Here is a 20,698-nt window from a genome sequence, read left to right as displayed (position 1 = left end):
TTCTCAGATTATAGATTGATGTTGGTAAGAAGTTTTTATTTTCATATTGTGCCCAAATTATAAGAAAATGTTTCTTTTCAACAACAGTCTGAAACACTTAGTGTGACCAATCTGATGTGATCCAATTTTTATGTATGCATGAAAATCTCGTTTACTTAGAAAAGTTGTCAGTTACCCCCTTCTAATAATTCAAAAATATTACAGTGTTTCCCTCTTCATTATTGAGTCTCAAGATATAATTGGCTTGTTAAACAAAGCAGTGGTTCTTTACACTGGGTGCATATTAAAATCATCAGGGAGAATTAAAGATGGCATCATTCAGTACTTCTTTCATCAAAGATCTTGATTTAATTGTAGTCCTCCCCGCCCCACTTCCAAGATTCTAATATAAACCTGGGATAATGTTATTACTTTAGTTCATTGATTTTCAAATAGCTTTTGGTTTAGTGTTAGAGAGCAGAGAAACCCCTACCTTATTTAATCTTTCCTTCCACAAAAAGTTCAATGGCAGAAAGTCAACTGTCTTATATTTTTAAAAAACAATTCTGCTCCCTTCCTAATCTTATCTTGCTTAGAGCGACTGTTGCTTGTACCTTAGCTTGTTTTTGTTTTACATAAACAAGTTGCCAAGGAAAGTGTCTTTTTGTTAATTAAAATTTTGGGTAATAGTTGGGGGGGGGGGGGTGGTAGTATTCCCATGAGTGCTTAATTTTTTTCTCTGTGTGAAACTGCCCTAAGAGACCCTTAACTATTTATAATGCCTGGGAGTTTTAATTAGCTGTGGATGAAGGAGGACAGGGCATTTAGTAGGCAGGTCAAGAAAACTCAATTGATTGTCAAATAGATATACTTGACCAGTATACTCTTTTGTCCCTGAAATGGAAAATTTTTGTTTTTAACTCTTAAAAAGTTAGCCATAATGAAAAGTTTTCCAAGCCAAAACTAGTTACTTGCTATTTGTATTTTAAAATGCCTGGTATTGATATTATGAAATGCTGACATTTTTGTGATCTCTTCAGACTGTGAGACTGGTTTCAAACTTTTTAACTTGATGCATTATGAATTTAAACAGTGATTATTCTGGGTGTAATTTTATATAGTCAGTTCTGTGGATAGTACTTTATTGAAAAACGCCCTGTATTTTTGAACTGGTTAATATGTGTGTGGTTATGTATTTCTCTGCCTCTTATACTTTTGGAATGCAGGTATTTGTGAGTCATTCATTTGTGTTTTTGCTTATAATTTCCTCTTTTATGTTATCTGTGTATTTTCTAGTGATTCGCCTTTACCAGTCTCCTCCCGAGTCTGCTTTGTTAAGTTCCATGATCCGGACTCAGCAGTTGTGGCACAGCATCTGACAAACACTGTATTCGTTGACAGAGCTTTGATAGTCGTACCATATGCAGAAGGTTTGTGCTTTGTTTAACTACCTATGTGGGCATCCTATGATGACCATCTACCTCAGTGTAGTTTTAGAGTGAGCATTAGTAGCATGTTAAAAAATCTAAGCTATTAACATTTTGAAACCCTTGTTATACTGTGGTCCATATTTTTTACATGAAGGCTTTCTAACTTAAAATTCAAAATCTGATTTGTTTTTATAAGATATTTAACCTTTTGCATTACTTTAAAACAATTTTAAGTTCATTAAAACCACTTCCCCAATTTCCTTAAGATACATCTACTTATTTAATTTAATATTGTTTTATATAAAAGTCCTGAAGGTGAACGGTTCACTTCATGAACATTTATACAGAAACCTTCAAATAAATGCATGATGATGTTTCTATTTTGAATAAATGTGACCAGGTTGGTTTTATTTCCATAGTGATTCCTCTTAGTGATTCTTCTTACCAATAACTTTAAAAAATATATCCCACATTGAATTTCAGTATACCAAGGGTCGCAATGGTTTGATTTTTATGAAGTTCAATATTTCCTATAGCTTAGGTGCCAAATGGGCACTGGGTGTTTTGTTTTATGCCAGATTTTCTTGTTCATTCTTGCTATATTTTCTAGAATATCTCTAAATAATAAATTCTTCTCTCTGTTATTTGTGTGTGTGATTTTTGTAGTGGAGAAGGCAAATGCAAAACTCTTCCAGATGACTGAAAAACAGTGGGTCCTCTGCAGCTACAGGGGATTCTAGACATTAACTAAAGGCCAGCAAGCACTCAAGTCCCCCAAGTGTTTTCCTGGTGTAACCATTTGTTAACTACATTTTCTCTCTTTTTACATTTTAGGCTGTTAAAGTAATTTGGCAGAAAAATAATGAGCAGGGTTTTTGGATCTTAAAAAGCCACTGTGACAAGACAACACTATTTTTATTCCACTTTGTGAAATTTTCTAAGACATACTTTATACTTAGCTTGTTCCCAGTGTACTGCTACTTTATTTGCTTTTTGGTAACTATAAATTTAGTGAAAAAAATCACTGAAATATGTTAAAGTTACTGGATTTTATTAACATATGCTGACCAGGGTATAAATGCTTTCCCCTTTCCTTGGTGAACTGGTCAGTGGAAGCAGAATCTAGATACTGTTAACTTTAGTTGCTATTTTTGAATACTGATGTGAACATTTAAACCATTCCTTGTAAAAATTGTGAAATGTCTAGTCCTTAAAACTTAGAAAAATTTCCTCTGTGGTTTTCTAAAGAAATTAAATTGCATTCATGGATAAACTAAAGCATGCTATATTACAGTAAATCTGTCTCCATGCTATTAAAGTGTATGAGCCCAGTTTTAAGGTTTTAAAGTGTGTATATATATATATATGTAGTGATGAACTTGTGAGTGTGTTTTGATTAAGCATTTTCTGTCAGTGTGCCTGTTGTAGGATGACTTACCATCAAGAGAAAATTTACAGAATTCAAATGTAGGATAAGTAAATGTAGAACATAGCTTTTGGAACAAGGGTCAAATCATGTGAGTAATTTGCCAAACACTAGTTAGCCTTATAATTTTAAAAATTCTTTTTGGCCAAATATTATGTCATAGTTCCCAAGCCCTGAACATAATACAGTATATCATATAACAAGATTTCATAAATATTTTTAGACCATAGTAATTTTTTTGGATTTGTTTTGAAACAGATATTTAGGGAGTACATTATTAGAATTACAGAACTATTTAGTTACAGAATCTATTAGTATATTACTGGTAATTACTGGTATGGTATGCTGTATTAATGTTGCCTCCACTAAATAACTGATGTACTCAACCTTTTTGTCACCATTCACCCTGGTTTTAGCTCTTACATTATGCCGTTGCTTCTTGGTCAGTGTTTTAGAACAATAGACACAAAGTCTACGGTAAGGAATAGTGTTTAACCGATAAAACTGAGATAGCTGAATTTGGAAGGAACTCTTAATAATAATGGATTTGGGGACTATTTAGGTTCCTTGGTTAATGTTTGTTTCTTTTGTCTGTTTCTTTTTCTTTCGTTTCTACACATTCATGCAGTATTTCATGGTTCTATCAAAGCAGCAGTAAAAAAAATACTCTTGACGCATGAAAATTAACTGGTGAGGGGCCTCATTGCTATTTTTAAATTGTAGTTTTATTTTTAAATAGTCTTTTTTTAATCAGAGGATCAGATGCATGACTTTTTTTTTAATGGATGCAGATCTTCTATCCGGTGTCTCACAATAAATTCAAGAGGATTTTAGTTTGCCAGAAATGTTGCAAATGCACTAATTTTAGCAAGATGTTGATACTTAATAATATCCTCTTGAGACATAATTTTGCATGCAAAATTATCCCATAATCTTTGTAGGTTTGTTAATAATGATGCATTAATGCCCTATATCTAAATCTTCTCCCTTCTCCCCCCCTCCATAACTCTTGGTATCTAAATTGATGACAGCTCTGACACAAGCAAGATAACAGTGCTGTGTAGTATACATTTGTTTATATTATCGGCACTTCTCAGTTTAGGTGGAAGGAACCATTACCTTTATTTAACAGTGGTTTTTCTTTTTTGTTGTTGTGTTTTACAGTTCTTTTCCCTGGTTCAGCCTGAACTATATACCAGGCCCTGCTGAAAATACCACCCAACAGTTTTCTTCTGCAGCTTATCCAGTTTCTCTTAAGTGCCCTGTACATATTGTATGTTTTATGATGAGATGCAGTTTCTTAATATGTATTACAGAAATACTACTGGTATTTGCAAATATGTAGTTTAATTGTATTATTGAACTCTCATTTTGGGGGCTTGGGCACATTAACAGATTAATCCATCTGTTATAGGGCTTTTGCTGTTGGATAGAATTTAAATTGTCTACATAAATATTTGTCTCAGGACCCTTAGATTTTATCTGAATACACAGATTAGGCTTTAAAAACAGACATACATGTTGTTTTTGGCTTTAGGAGTTTGGCTAAGTTAGCTTTTGAACTGACACTATATAGCAGCATTTTTTGGTATGGTTAGCATGGCACATATTGGAACATAAAGCATTTTACTGTACAGGTAAGGAATGTGCCATGTTTTACTTATTCTCTCTCTCTTTCCCTCTCACTCACTCCCACACACATCCTGTGTGTATTCAGAGACCTTCAGAAACATTCATATTCATTTTCATGAGTCAGCAAAAGCCCTACTCTTGATTCAACAGAATATTTCCTTTACATACTTTTTTCTCTTAATTTTTACAAAATTGTATGGTAGGTGTAAAAGAAAATCATAGTAACTGTACCATATTATTAACCCCTAAATCAAACTTTTTTTGTCTTGTGTATCTTGATTTTTCTGTGTGCTTTATAGTGAAGCAGCCGACACGAGTCGTTGTTCATAAAACAGCTTTTGAAAGTTGAGAGCACACCCCTGGAGAACCGACTGTGCTTGCTTACGTTTGGTTCATGACTTAAAAATCGAGTACAGGTGATGAAATCTTGGCAGTGTTAACAAAAAAGTAGTGTGTATTGTGCTATTTTTTTTTTACTCTAGAAACTTAACCATTTGTAGAGAAAAAGGAAACAAATTTTCACACATTGAAGTTTCATTCTGACATAAAATTAATGATAAATAATCATAGAAATCAAGCTTTATATTTTAGCGAACATAAGTACTTTCAACAAACTCAGGTGGTGTATCAGGGAGACATTTTCTGGGTGTTTTTGTGTGTTTTCTGTCTTGCAGAAGAGTGTGTTCTAATGCGTGGGTGTTTCTCTGCAGGAGTTATTCCTGATGAGACTAAGGCTTTGTCTCTGTTGGCACCAGCTAATGCAGTGGCAGGTCTTCTGCCTGGTGGTGGACTCCTGCCTACTCCTAACCCACTTACCCAGGTATTAGTTCTATTGAATTCTTAAAGCATGGAAAGGAACACAGAATGGTGGATAAATCTAAATGTATTTGTGCCTTTTTTGAGTCCTGTGTGATTGCACTTCACAGACTATTGTCACGTGGTCAGAGTATTGTAAAATGCGATTGTAATCATCAGTATTAAAGTGGTAGTTTACATTTTAAGGACATTCTCAAAAATAATGTGTGTCTTATCATTTTGTCACTGACTCTCAAAATAGCCCATAAGTCATGAAGCATATTTCTATTGCAGATGTTTAATATGTTCATTTGAACTGAGAAAATTAAAGTGTGAAGTTAAGACATTTTTTTTTTTTCCTTTCCCCATACTCTTTCATCTTTTGCTCTTGGGGTTTACATTAAGTAGATAACGTGAAGATGAATTTGAAGATCAGGGTAATTCATAGATACCTTTGATGTATAAAATTGTATAATAAATAATTAAGCCAATTTTATAATAGTTGATCCTTGAACAATGTGAGTTTGAACTGTTTGCTCCATTTATATGAGGATTTCTTTTTTTAACTACTACATGGCTTTCCTGGTGGCTCGGATGGTAAAGAATTTACCTGCAGTGCAGGAGATCCAGGTTTGATCATTAGGTCAAGAAGATCCCCTGGAGAAAGGAATGGCTATCCACTCCACTCCAGTATTCATGCCTGGAGAATTCCATGGACAGAGGAGTATAGTGGGCTATAGTCCATGAGGTTGCAGAGGGTCGGACACAACTGAGCGACTAACGCTTTCACTTTGAATATGTATTATAGTACTATACAACCCAAGATTGGTTGGATCAAAATATGGGCGAGTGGATATGGAGAGCTGACTGAAGTTACAGGTCTGTTTTTGACTACATGAGGAGTCAGCACTCCTAGCCCCCATGTTGCTCAAGGATCAACTATATTAACAGGATTTTAACTCAGTGAAATTATAGTATGTTTGCTACCTGTACTTAATAAGTAGTAATGAAACTAGGAGAACTTTAAGCACAGTGCTTGTGAAGAGGCTCAAACTGCCTGCACAGTTGTAAGATTTTGCATTGTTTGTGTGCATTAAATTAACTAATTATGAGGAATTCCTGGTGGCTCACAAAGTAGAGAATCCTCCTACAACGCAGGAGACCTGGGTTTGATCTCTGAGTTGGGATGATCCCCTGGAGAAGGGAATGTCTACCCACTGCACTATTGTCTGGAGAATGCCATGGACAGAGGAGCTTGGCGGGTTACAGTCCATGGGGTTGCAAAGAGTCAGACACAACTAAGAGACTAAGAACATACAACAGGAAATTACTAGGGAACTCTTAATGAATATATGTATCTCGGGTGTAGAAAGAGCTACTACTGCTGTGGCTAAGAAATGTAAGTACGAGTTGCTAAGTCATGTCAGATCCTTTGTGACCTCATGGACTGTAATCCACCAGGCTCCTCTGTCCATGGGATTCTCTAAGGCAGGAATACTGGAGTGGGTTGCCAATTCCCTTCTCCAGGGGATCTTCCCACCCCAGGGATGGAACCCTGGTCTCCCACATTGCAGGCAGATTCTTTACCATGTGAGCCACCAGGGAAGCCCTAAGGAATAAACTTAAGATACACACACTTAGTTGGGGGGAGGAGATTCCACAGCTTACAGACTTCAACTAGTAATCATCTGACCCTTTAGAGGAAAAAAGAACCTTCACATACTCTGCCAACCTGACAGTATAAGACATAGAAACAAAATTTTAAATAAATACAATTTGAAATTTCACAGATTGGCGCCGTTCCATTGGCTGCTTTGGGAGCTCCTACCCTTGATCCTGCCCTTGCTGCACTTGGGCTTCCTGGAGCAAACTTGAACTCACAGGTAATTTAATATCCTTGAACGCTGAGCTCGTTTTTTAATTCAAGAATTTGCTTCATTAGATTTTAGTTTGCATTTCAACAGCAGGAGATAACCAACTGCTACATAATAGTGATTTTTTTCTTACGTAAACTTCTTAATGAGAGATTTAAAAGGTCACTGCATTAGCCCCTTGCCTGTCAAAGAATTTCTCATTTTAGGATGTTCAAAGTAAAGACCAGTTTCATAGGAAGCCACTACCACATCAATGTTGCAAAGTCAGAATACAAGTCATGAAAAGATAGGAATGTGTTCATAATTTGTTCTCTTGTCATTTACTCACTTGGAAATTTTTGTTCTCCCTCATTGCAATTTAGATAAAACTTTTCTGAAGTTCTTTATGAAATTTTTTGATTATTATACTGACTGAGCACTTTGATTTTTGTTTTACATGTTTCCTTAAAATGTTACTTATCCTCAGGAAATCTTTAAATAAGCAGGAGCTAGTCTATAAAATCTGGACTGTTCAGCTTCATCATGTTTATATTTAACTTGATAAAGCAGCTCTGGATATCCAGTACTGTAGTCACTATTGTCATCTGTTTATTTTTTTGCAGCTAGAAAATTTACTGTGACGTATTTGGCTGGCATTATATTTCTGTTGGTCATTGTGCTTGGGATATGTTAGCTTCTATAGGTTTGACAAACTGTTCTAGGTCATTTCAACATATTTTTTAAAATTAAAATAGTAATCATTTATTATTCTGTGTTCTCATTTTTAATATTTTTATTTTCCAGTCTCTTGCTGCAGATCAGTTGCTGAAACTTATGAGTACTGTTGATCCCAAGTAAGAACTTTTTTCCTTTTGTTTCCATTGATGATAGAAATATGTCAGTGTCTACAGATAGCAGTTATTTTTTGATACCTAAAAGAAATTTATCTCAAGGCATGCAGTCAGTTCATTTCAGTCACTCAGTCATGTCCAACTGTTTGCGACCCCATGAATCGCAGCATGCCAGGCCTCCCTGTCCATCACCAACTCCCAGAGTTCACTCAAACTTATATCCATCGAGTTGGTGATGCCATCCAGCCATCTCATCCTCTGTCATCCCCTTCTCCTGCCCTCAATCCCTGCCAGCATCAGGGTCTTTTCCAATGAGTCAACTCTTCACATGAGGTGGCCAAAGTATTGCAATTTCAGCTTCAGCATCAGTCCTTCCAATGAATATCCAGGACTGATCACCTTTAGGATGGACTGGTTGGATCTCCTTGCAGTTCAAGGGACTCTGAAGAGTCTGCTCCAACACCACAGTTCAAAGGCATCAATTCTTCAGCGCTCAGCTTTCTTTGTAGTCCGACTCTCACATCCATATATGACCACTGGCATCCAATACATAATCCTATTTTCTAGAAAGAAAAATCAAGAGGTAAACCCATCTATAAAGGGTTTTGTTTTGGTGTAATTTTTAATCTCTGAAGATCATTGTCCATAGCTTAAACCACAGTGACCAAAACCATCTATGAGAAAAATGCTGCAAGGCAAAATGGTTGTCTGAGGAGGCCTTACAAATAGCTGAGAAGAGAAGTGAAAGTCAAAGGAGAAAAGGAAATATAGTGCAGAATTCCAAAGATTACTTAGAAGACAAGAAAGTCTTCCTAAGTGAACAGTGCAAAGAAATAAGAGGAGAACAATACAATGGGAAAGACTAGAGATCTCTTCAGGAAAGTTGGAGATACTAAGAGATTATTTCATGCAAAGATCGGCACAATAAAGGACAGAAAAGACAAGGACATAACAGAAGCAAAAGATACTAAAAAGAGGTGGCAGAAATGCACAGGTGAACTGTACAGTAAAGGTCTTAAGGACACAAAAATGATGATGTGATCACTTACCTAGTGTCCCATATCCTGGAATGTGAAGTCAAGTGGGCTTTAGGAAGCATTACTGTGAACAAAGCTAGTGGATGTGATGGATTCCAGCTGAGTTATTTCAAATCCTAAAACATGATGCTATTAAAGTACTGCACTCAATATGCCATCAAATTTGGAAAACTCATCAGTGGCCACGGGACTGGAAGCGGTCGGTTTTCATTTCAGTCCTAAAGAAGATGAGTGCCAAAGAGTGTTCACCTACTGTACAGTTGAGCTTGCTCCACATGCTAGCAAGGTAATGCTCACAATCCTTTAAACCAGTCTTCGACAGTACATGAACCAAGAGCTTCCAGATGTACAACCTGATTTAGAAAAGGCAGAGGAACCAGAGATCAAATAGCCAACATCCATTGGATCATAAAAAAGGCAAGGGAATTCCAGAAAAATATCTGTTTCATTGACTACATGAAAGCCTTTGACTGTGGATCACAACAAACTAGAAAATTCTTCAAGAAATGGGAATGCCAGATCACCTTACCTGCCCCCTGAGAAACTTACACAGGTCAAGAACCAGATCATGGAGCAACGGACTGGTTCAAAATTTGGAAAGGGGGAAGTCAAAGCTGTATATTGTCAGCGTTTATTTAACTTATACGCAGAGTAAGTACATCATGAGAAATGTTGGGCTGGATGAAACACAAGCTGGAATCAAGATTGGCTTTCTGCTGCAAGCCAAGCTGTTTCTCAGACTTATATCATGAATATCATCCTAAGGATTGTCTTAGGATGACGAATAGAGAGCTAAATATTGTCTTTAGTTGGTTCATTTAAAAAATTATATTGACTACCTCCTATAAGCTTGCTTGGTACCTTCATGGCATTTATACTCAGGAAGGGTCACATTATTTAACTACAGTGAAGCATGTGTATCCACCTCGAGGAGGTACAGAGATGCTGTGGGAATGTGACAAGGAGAAGAACTTGGCTTGAAGATCAGAGAAGCCTGGGAGATGAATGAGAGAAAGACAGAAGGGAAGCACTAGCCCATAGCAAGAGTAATATACATCACGTACTAAAAGTCACTGTCTTTCGGTGCTTTGAAAAGTTTTATTCATGCTGCCATTTATATTTCCTAGTTGACATATCACAGATTCTTGAGATGTTTTCATGAGTCATTTCTTAGTGTGTTAAGTGAAAGTCATTCAGTCGTGTTCGACTCTTTGCAACCCCATGGACTATACAGTTCATGAAATTGTCCAGGCCAGAATAGTGGAGTGTGCAGCCATTCCCTTCTGCAGGGGATCTTCCCAACCCAGGGGTCGAACCCAGGGCTCCCGCATTGTAGGCGGATTCTTCACCAGCTGAGCCACAAGGGAAGCACCTTAGTGTGTGAAATCTGAGCTAAATTCATTTTCCTTTTTTTTAAATTCTTTTTATTTTAATTGTAGGCTAATTACTTTACAGCATTGTAGTGGTTTTTGCCATACATTGACATGAAACAGCCATGTGTGTACATGTGTTCCCCATCCTGAACTCCCCTCCCACCTCCCTCCCCATCCCATCTCAGGGTCATCCCAGTGCACCAGCCCTGAGCACCCTGTCTAATGCATCGAACCTGGACTGGCAATCTGTTTCACGTATGATAATATACAGGTTTCAATGCTATTCTCTCAAATCATCCCACCCTCGCCTTCTCCCACAGAGTCCAAAAGACTGTTCTATACATCTGTGTCTTTTTTAACTGGGTGAAAGTCACTGTCAGTAAGTAGGAGAGCATGTGGGGGAGGCAGAACAGAATCATTTGATTATAGTAGTTACTGGCATTTTTTTCTAAAAATGACCAGGTGAAATCCAAGCATGTATCTACCATGAAGCTTATTAAGTAAAATACGATTAATAGAGTTAAAAAATAAAAAATCTCCCCGTAGTCATTCTTGTTTACATTTTACACTGCCCGCAAATAACCACCATCCTCAACTCAGTGTCTATAGTTTTTTCTCATTTTCATAAACCCTTAAGGCTAAAGACTAAACCCTTTAGTCTTTGCAGTCAGGAATTTCATAAGTAACTTTGATATGTCATTGGCTTCTGCCTCAGTTTGTCATCTGTAAGCTTAAGTAATTCTCTTCCCCAACAAAATAAGGATGAAGTAAAGTTTTATAAATCACGTGAAGGAACGTAGCATTATTATATTCTCATTTACTAACAATTCTTAGAAAGTATATGGAAAGTTCATGGGTGTTCAGCAAAATTAGTTTTTTATTTGACATATCTGTGTCTTTTAAAATGCCAAGTTCCATTTTGCATAGTGCCATTTTACTATATTATTATGATTTTGTCAAAGTTATCATGGAGTCTTCTCACTGTTTTTCAAGGAGTATCTTAGTAAAATGATGATGGGAAATGTGTATTTAATTGGATATATAAATATGTTTATAAATATGTTTTTAAATATGTCAAATGCAATTCTTGGTTCTATTCCAGATTGAATCATGTCGCTGCTGGTCTTGTTTCACCAAGTCTGAAATCAGATACCTCTAGTAAAGAAATAGAGGAAGCCATGAAGAGAGTACGAGAAGCACAGTCCCTAATTTCTGCTGCTATAGAACCAGGTAAATATATTTATGCAATTATGTTTGGAAATATGTTGAATAATACTTTAGTCATTTTTTCCCCCGTATTTTGATAAAAGTTCATTTAGGGCAGTGATTCTCATTTCAGAGGGGGATGGGTGATACCGGTAAGTGTTGTCACCCAGGCATATTTGGAAATACCTGGAGAAAACTTAGTTGTCATGCTGATACAAACTGCATCCAGTGGGTAGTTCTGTTCAGTAGCTCAGTCGTGTCCAACTCTTTGCAACCCCATGAAAGCAGCACACCAGGCCTCCCTGTCCATCACCATCTCCCGGAGTTCACTCAAACAACGTCCATCGAGTCAGTGATGCCATCCAGCCATCTCATCCTCTGTTGTCCCCTTCTCCTCCTGCCCCCAATCCCTCCCAGCATCAGAGTCTTTTCCAGTGAGTCTACTCTTCACATGAGGTGGCCAAAGTACTGGAGTTTCAGCTTCAGCATCATTCCTTCCAAAGAAATCCCAGGGCTGAGCTCCTTTAGAATGGACTGGTTGGATCTCTTTGCAGTCCAAGGGACTCTCAAGAGTCTTCTCCAACACCACAGTTCAAAAGCATCAATTCTTCGGCGCTCAGCCTTCTTCACAGTCCAACTCTCACATCCATACATGGCCACTGGAAAAACCATAGCCTTGACTAGACCAACGGGGCCAGGGATATGCTAAACATCTTACAGTGTTCAAGACAGGCACCTCCCAATTCCTAAAGCAGAGAATTACTCATTCTGAAACATTGGTGCCTAGGATTACCTAATGCTTTGTGTGGTATTTTGGTGGTTTTTAATTTGGGGGGTTTTACTGTTTTTAGTCATTTATGTTTGCCTAAGCTCAGGTATGATCTAAATCAAATACCTTATGATTATATAGTGGAAGTGAGAACTAGATTTAAGGGACTAGATCTGATAGAAAGAGTGCCTGATGAACTATGGATGGAGGTTTGTGACTCTGTACAGGACACAGGAATCAAGACCATCCCCAAGAAAAAAAATGCAAAAAAGCAAAATGGCTGTCTGAGGAGGCCTTACAAATGGCTGTGAAAAGAAGAGAAGTGAAAAGCAAAGGAGAAAAGGAAAGATAAACCCATTTGAATGCAGAGTTCCAAAGAATAGCAAGGAGAGATAAGAAGGGCTTCCTCAGCAATCAATGCAAAGAAATAGAGGGAAACAATATAATAGGGAAGACTAGAGACCTCTTCAAGAAAATTATATCAAGGGAATATATTTCATGCAAAGATGGGCTCAATAAAAGATAGAAATGGTATGGACCTAACAGAAACAGAAGATATTAAGAAGAGGTGGCAAGAATACACAGAAGAACTATACAAAAAAGATCTTCATGGCCCAGATAATCACAATGGTGTGATCATCACTCACCTAGAGCCAGACATCCTGGAATGTGAAACAAGTGGGCCTTAGGAAGAATCTCTACAAACAAAACTCGTGGAGGTGATGGAATTCCAGTTGAGCTTTTTCAAATCCTGAAAGATGATGCTGTGAAAGTGCTGCACTCAATATGTCAGCAAATTTGGAAAACAACAGTGACCACAGGACTGGAAAAGGTCAGTTTTCATTCCAATCCCAAAGAAAGGCAATGCCAAAGAACGCTCAAACTACCGCACAATTGCACTCATCTCACATGCTAGTAAAGTAATGCTAAAAATTCTCCAAGCCAAGCTTCGACAATATGTGAACTGTGAGCGTCCAGATGTTCAAGCTGGTTTTAGAAAAGGCAGAGGAACCAGAGATCAAATTGCCAACATCCACTGGATCATCAAAAAAGCAGAGTTCCAGAAAAACATCTATTTCTGCTTTATTGACTATGCCAAAGCCTTTGACTGTGTGGATCACAATAAACTGTGGAAAATTCTGAAAAAGATGGGAATACCAGACCACCTGACCTGCCTCCTGAGAAATCTGTATGCAGCTCAGGAAGCAACAGTTAGAACTGGACATGGAACAACAGACTGGTTCCAGATAGGAAGAGGAGTACATCAAGGCTGTATATTGTCACCCTGCTTATTTAACTTCTATGCAGAGTACATCATGAGAAACGCTGGGCTGGAGGAAGCACAAGCTGGAATCAAGATTGCCGGGAGAAATATCAATAATCTCAGATATGCAGATGACACCACCCTTATGGCAGAAAGTGAAGAAGAACTAAAGTGGCTCTTGATGAAAGTGAAAGAGGAGACAGAAAAAGTTGGCTTAAAGCTCAACATTCAGAAAACTAAGATCATGGCATCTGGTCCCATGACTTCATGGCAAATAGATGGGGAAACTGGCTGACTTTATTTTTCTGGGCTCCAAAATCACTGTAGACGGTGATTGCAGCCATGAAATTAAAAGATGCTTATTCCTTGGAAGGGAAGTTATGACCAACCTAGACAGCATATTAAAAAGCAGAGACATTACTTTGGCAACAAAGGTCCGTCTAGTCAAGGCTGTGATTTTTCCAGTGGTCATGTATGGGTGTGAGAGTTGGACTATAAAGAAGGCTGAGCGCCGAAGAATTGATGCTTTTGAACTGTAGTGTTGCAGAAGACTCTTGAGAGTCCCTTGGACTGCAAGAAGATCCAACCAGTCCATCCTAAAGGAGATCAGTCCTGGATGTTCATTGGAAGGACTGATGTTGAAGCTGAAACTCCAATACTTTGGCCACCTTATGAGAAGAGTTGACTCATTTGAAAAGACCCTGATGAAGGCAGGAGGAGAATGGGACGACAGATGAAATGGTTAGATGGCATCACTGGCTCAGTGGATATGAGTTTGGGTGAACTCCGGGAGTTGGTGATGGACAGTGGGTCTTGGCGTGCTACAGTTCATGGGGTTGCAAAAATCAGACAGGACTGAGCAACTGAACTGAAGTGAAGTTGGGATTGCCTGATCTATAGTCTTTATTTGACCAAGAAAGCCTAATAAAGTTTCTTCTATTTACACCATTTGTTTAAAGAAAAGTAAATGTATTATGCTTTGCAGATTGTCTTTTTGAGATGAGATGAATGGTTGTCCCATTTTCTGCATATATGTATTTGGATTTTTGGTCCTGGTTTTTTTTATTCCATTATGAACGATGCTTTATTCATTTTCTTCATTCCAATTCTTAATGGGGTGGTTTTTATTGTATATGGTATTAGACAAATAATTATAAAGTATAATGGATACATTAATATCAAATCTTTATGTTATCTCATTTAACCAGGTTATTAAATAATTAACCCAGTGTCACATGACAAGCAGTTTATATAGATAACTGGACCTGTATGACTCCAAAACCAGAACACCATTTCTGTTTTCATTGAAAACTCATAACTGAAATGACTGAAAACGACTTACCTCTTTATGAAATTTTTTTTGCTGCACAAATTTTTGATAATTTGATATTCACAATAAGTTGAATTCTATTAATGAAATGATAGAAATGTAAAAGAGGAACTCATTCTCACTTTGTGCATGGGGGCTAAGTCACCTCAGTCACGTCTGACTCTTGTAACCCTTTGGACTATGGCTCACCAGGCTACTCTGTCCATGGAATTCTCCAGGCAAAGAACAGTGGAGTAGGTTGTCATGCCCTGCTCCAGGGGATCTTCCTGACCCAATGCAGGTCCTGCATTGCAAATAAATTCTTTACTCTTAGTTGCTGAGGCAGGGCCAGCATTCTCACTTTGAATGATAGTCCATATATGAAGAATTGCAGTGGCTGTATTTTTCCTTCATTCGGTCCTTAGTTAAAGTAATTTATGTGTTGTTTTAAACTACTAAATGGTAACAGATCATTCTTGCTCTGCTCTGTAAACTTACACAGTGTTGAAAATGAATGCAAAAGTGGAACAAAGATTAAAAAGAGAGCTGGTTTAGTTTCTATCCCAGAAGTATAGAAATGAGTGATTGAATGAGACATATCTAGGAAAGTGATGACTAAAAGGAACATTTTGCTGATTCAAGAATTTTAAATGTTTATCTTTGTTTTTATTGTAAATATAAACATTTTACACTTAGGTACAGTTTGGGGAGGTGTTATTAATCCATGAGCATGTACAGAGTAGAGTTTTAATCTGGGTATATTTTAGCTCCGTTTGGAGAAAGAGAACCTAAGGCATGCAAACAGGAGTCATGGTTTAGAAACCTCTGAAGAGTAAAGAATGAGAAAGGTGATTATTTTCATAGGTTTTATGGATGACACTTCATAGCTTCAGAAACCTTTAGCTACCTGAATTTAAGGATCATACAGTAAACCTGAACATTAGTGTAATAAACTCTTACAGCAACTCCTAAATGGAAATAATCTTTTTGCTTAATGATTTCTAAATCCAGATTCCTTTTCATTTAAATCCAGATAAGAAAGAAGAAAAACGAAGACACTCAAGGTCAAGATCACGTTCTAGGAGGAGGAGGACTCCCTCGTCTTCTAGGCACAGGTAATTAGATTGATTGCTGTTTGGTAGTAAGTTCTTCCTTAGACAAAGATTATTTCCCTATGTCACATCTGCTGTTACCCTAACTAGCTCATGGTTACAGTGGTTTTGATAACTACTGCTATTTGCAGAGTAGGTGAATTACTGTTCACAGGTATATAAATAGAGAAAAGATGGTAGATACTTTAAATCCCCCCTAGAAATCTAGGGATAGGAAGAAGCCACTGGAATTCGAGCACTGAAATGAATTAGTACTCTGGAAAGGACACTGACCTTGAAACTTTTGACTTGAATTCTAGTTCTGACATTTCACTAGACTCCTGACTTGGAACATGGAGGGTTGTTATGCAACCTTAGCTTACCCATCTAAAGCTTGAATATTTGCAGATGACATGTTTTGAGATTGCTCTTTGTATTACTGGATAAACTACATGATGGTAACTATTATTCTTTATCCTACCCAGAGTAAGACTCTGTAGGGTAAAAGGACCAGTGTATTCTCTTTCTCACATGACATACTTGTGTAGATTTGTAAGGATCTATCTAGACCAATGACTCTCAAACTTGCTGATATTAGGACCTCTATACTCATAAAAAATATAAGAACTCCAATGAGCTTTTGTTTTTGTGGTTTATAACGTCATTGTTGGCCATAGTAAAATTTGAAACCATCATTTGAAATAATAATGAATATTGAAACCCATTCATATTAACTTAGCTTTGAAACAAAGCTTTTCCCCCCAAAATTAAAAGAATGGCTTTATTTACATCTTAACATCTTTGCAAATTTCTTTAACATTTAGCTTAATAGAAGATGTATAGGATTCTGCATTCAGCTTATTGTAGTATATTTTGGTTATATTAACCAAATATTAATATAGAATATCTGACTTTACACAAATGTATCGTGAGAAGAGGGAAAAGTAATTTTACAGTCTTCTTTGGGTAATTGGGAGTAGTATTCTTTGATACAATACCAAAACTTGTAAAATCTGTTGATATTTATTATACTTTGAGTGAATCTTTTCACCAGGCATCCTTTTGTACAGTTATGCATTAATGGTTTGGGAAATGATTGATTGATTGCTTTATGCAAGTTTTCAAATGTTGATACTTTTTTACACAATATCAAAAGATGACTTGGTAATACCACCATACATCTTACCAGTAAACCCTTCTAAAATGTTAGGAAGCTGTCAGATTCACAATCGTGGGTTTAAGTTTTCCAAAGTTTAATTTTCTCCTGAAAGCTCAGATTTTATTATTGGCAACAAATTTTTTTCCTTGAAATGATAATTCATTTTTCATGAAAGTATCTACCAGATACCTAAGTCTAAACAACCATGGTTTGTCAGTTCTTTGAAGTAAAGATGTTTCATGGCAAAAGCAACTAGGTAAGCTCACACTCAGTCACACAAGTGTCTTCCTTGACAGTCGCTGAACTTAAAAGTTTCAGAAATGATTTATGCATACTGCCCATTTCATTGCACAGAATGTTGCTGAAGGGACCAGATTTAACATTTCTAGTCAATAATGATACTAGTTTAATAGCAGTCAAGGAACTAGATTTAATAAAATGAATAATTTTTACTGGCTCTATTAAAGATGTCATTGATGAAATTGGCAGGATTTTCACTACAAAATCTTCGCTGCAAATGCCAATGAAAATACAGTAAATAACAGGTTCAGTTGCCACCATCTTGCTTTGTAATAAGGAAATGCTTATGCACCATTGGTACAAATGTTAAAGTGGCAAAGGCAGGTATTACCTACCTTGTTACAATTCTGGGTTTGGGGGTGGGGTTGGGAATTGACCTTATAGCTCCCATAGCATTGTTAAGTCATTTCTTAGACTGTGCCTTAGTCCATTTGACTGCTATAACAGGATACCATAGACTGGATGGCTTATAAACAATAGAAATGTACTTCTCACAGTTCTGGAAGCTGGAAAGTTCAAGATCGGGGTGTCAGAAAATTTGCTGTTTGGTGAGGACCTACTTCCTCATTTATATTGATAGTTTGCTCTATCCATGTGTCCTCACATAGAAAGATGGATCAGGGGTCGGGTATCTCTTGAGTTCTTTTTATTTTAATAATTTTATTTATTTACTTTTGAGTGTGCTGGGTCTTCATTGCTGTGCAGGCTTTTAGCTAGTTGCGGTGAGTGGGGCTACTCTAGTTATGGTGTGTGGGCTTCTCATTGCAGTGGTTTTTCTTGTTACGGAGCACAAGCTCTAGCACGCCCAGGCTTCAGTAGTCATGGCACATGAGCTCAGTGGTAGTGCTCCAGTCTCTAGAGCACAGGCCCAGTAGTTGTGGCTCATGGGCTTAGTTACTCCATGGCATGTGCGATATTCATGGACCGGGGATGGAACCCATGTTTCCTGCATTGGCAGGTGGATTCTTTACCACTGAACCACCAGAGAAGCTCCTTCTGAGATGTCTTTCACAAACGCATTCATCCTATTCATGAAAGCTGGGCCTTCATAACCTAATCACCCCAAAGGCTCCTGCCTCAGAACATCATCACACTGGGTATTTGGTTTCCTGTAAGAATTTTGGGAGGACACAAAGTTTCAGTCTGTAGCAGAATGTTACAGGGTGATTCTGTCTGGTGTGTTTGTGTCATCCACCTTCACCCAGCCCATTTCATGCTTAAAAGATTTTGTCTTTCAAAAAACCCAAATCTAGAACATCTGAGGGCTCCACTGAACCTTTAGAAGTTCCCTGTTGCCTTAATGTATGTACAGTGGGGTTTTTTTTTTTTCCATACTATAGTGTAAACATAACTTGCAGTGTACTGGGAATCCACAAATTCATTGTGACATACTATTACTGAGATATCCAGTTTATTGCAGTGGTCTGGGAGCAAACTCAGTATCTCTGAGCTGTGCCTATACTTAGAATACTAACTTTCTAGGACAAGTGCTTTCATGGCTTTGTTTAATACTTAGACTTAAAAAGGAGAACTTAACATCTTTTGTATATAGGAGTTACATGCTAAGGCTTTCAAATATTAATTTTAATTACGACCATGAGAGAAAAGTCCTTTGGAACACTTGTAGTAACACATCATAGCAGAAAGATAGTTATTATAAATTGTAGTATTTTAAGCATCTTGACATATAAAATGACTGTTACTTTCAATATGTTTTGCTTATATATAAATAATAATGTATAATAATAACTGTTGTTGAACTGCTCAGTTGTATGCAACTTTCTGTGACCCCCATGGATTGTAGCATGCAAGTTTTCCCTGTCCTTCACTATCTCCCAGAGTTTGCTCAGACTCTTGGCCCATTGAGTCTCTGGTGCCATCCAACCATCTCGTCCTCTGTCGGCCCTTTCTCGTCCTGCCCTCAGTCTTTCCCAGCCTCAGGGTCTTTTCTAGTGAGTCAGCTCTTCTCATCAGCTGGCAAAAGTATTGAAGTTATGGCATCAGTCCTTCCAGTGAATATTCTGGGTTGATTTCTTGCAGTCCAAGGGACTCTTAAGAGTCCCTTGTCCAGCACCACAGTTCAAAAGCATTAATTCTTTGGCATTTAACCTTCTTCATGGTTCAACTCTCACATGCATACATGTCTACAGGAAAAACCATAGCTTTGACTATGCGGACCTTTGTCAGTGAAGTGATGTCTTTGCTTTTGAAAATGCTGTGTGAAAAAGTGAAATCGCTCAGTTGTGTCCAACTCTTTGTGACTCCATGAACTGTAGCCTACCAGGCTCCTTCCGTCTATGGGATATTCCAGGCAAGGGTACTGGAATGAGTTGCCATTTCTTTCTCCAGGGGAATCTTCCTGACCCAGGGATCTAACCGGGGTCTCCCACATTGTAGGCAGATGCTTTTACCATCTGAGCTACCAGGGAAGTCAATGGTTTGTCATTGCTTTTCTTCCAAGGAACAAGCGTCCTTCAATTTCATGGCTCCAGTCACTGTCCACGGTGATTTTGGAGCTCAAGAAAATAAAATCTACCACTGTTTCCATATTTTCCCCATCTATTTACCATGAAGTGATGACACCAGATGCCATGATCTTCGTTTTTTTGAATGTTGAGTTTTAAGCCGGCTTTTTCACTCTCCTTTTGCACCTTCATCAAGAGGCTTTTTAGTTTCTCTTCACTTTCTGCTGTTAGGGTGGTATCACCTGCGAATCTGAGGTTGTCGATGCTTCTCCTGGCAATCTTGATTCCAGCTTGTGAGTCATCTAACCCAGCATGAAGTACTCTGCACGTAAGTTAAATAAGCAGGGTGACAGTATACAGCCTTGACATACTACTTACCCAGGTTTCAGCCAGTCTGTTTTTCCATGTCCATTTTTAACTGTTCCTTCTTGACCTACATACAGGTTTCTTGGGAAGCCGGTAAGGTGATCTTATATTCCCATCTCTTTAAGAATTTTCCACAGTTTGTTGTGATCCGTACAGTCATGAGGCTTTAGCGTAGTCAATGAGGCAGAATTAGTAATTTGCTTTTTCTATCATCCTACGGGTGTTGGCCATTTGGTCTCTTGTTCCTCTGCCTTTTCTAAATCCAGCTTGTACATGTGGAATTTCTTGGTTCGTGTACTGTTGAAGCCTGGCTTGAAGGATTGTGAGCATTACCTTGCTAATTTGTGAAATGAGTGCAGTTGTACATTAGTATGAACATTTTTTAACATTGCC

The 20,698-nt window shown here is 37.6% G+C and overlaps 1 protein-coding gene across 7 annotated transcripts in view; it reads left to right on the top strand.

Annotated features, from left to right (window-relative positions):
• SRSF11 (serine and arginine rich splicing factor 11) overlaps positions 1-20,698 on the top strand; it is a 50,390-nt gene that overhangs the window by 18,662 nt on the left and 11,030 nt on the right. For 5 of the 7 annotated variants that reach the window (XM_019957278.2, XM_019957277.2, XM_019957284.2 and 2 more), the window contains 6 exons: positions 1,276-1,409; positions 5,178-5,287; positions 7,053-7,145; positions 7,920-7,969; positions 11,479-11,606; positions 15,958-16,039. In XM_019957278.2, the coding sequence (XP_019812837.2) occupies positions 1,276-1,409; positions 5,178-5,287; positions 7,053-7,145; positions 7,920-7,969; positions 11,479-11,606; positions 15,958-16,039 (597 nt within the window). The other 2 variants (XM_070786335.1, XM_070786334.1) reach the window with 2 other exon arrangements.

Source organism: Bos indicus, chromosome 3, assembly GCF_029378745.1.
Source record: "Bos indicus isolate NIAB-ARS_2022 breed Sahiwal x Tharparkar chromosome 3, NIAB-ARS_B.indTharparkar_mat_pri_1.0, whole genome shotgun sequence".
NCBI classification, from domain to species: Eukaryota; Metazoa; Chordata; class Mammalia; order Artiodactyla; family Bovidae; genus Bos; species Bos indicus.
This window is presented reverse-complemented; position numbering and strand designations above follow the sequence as displayed.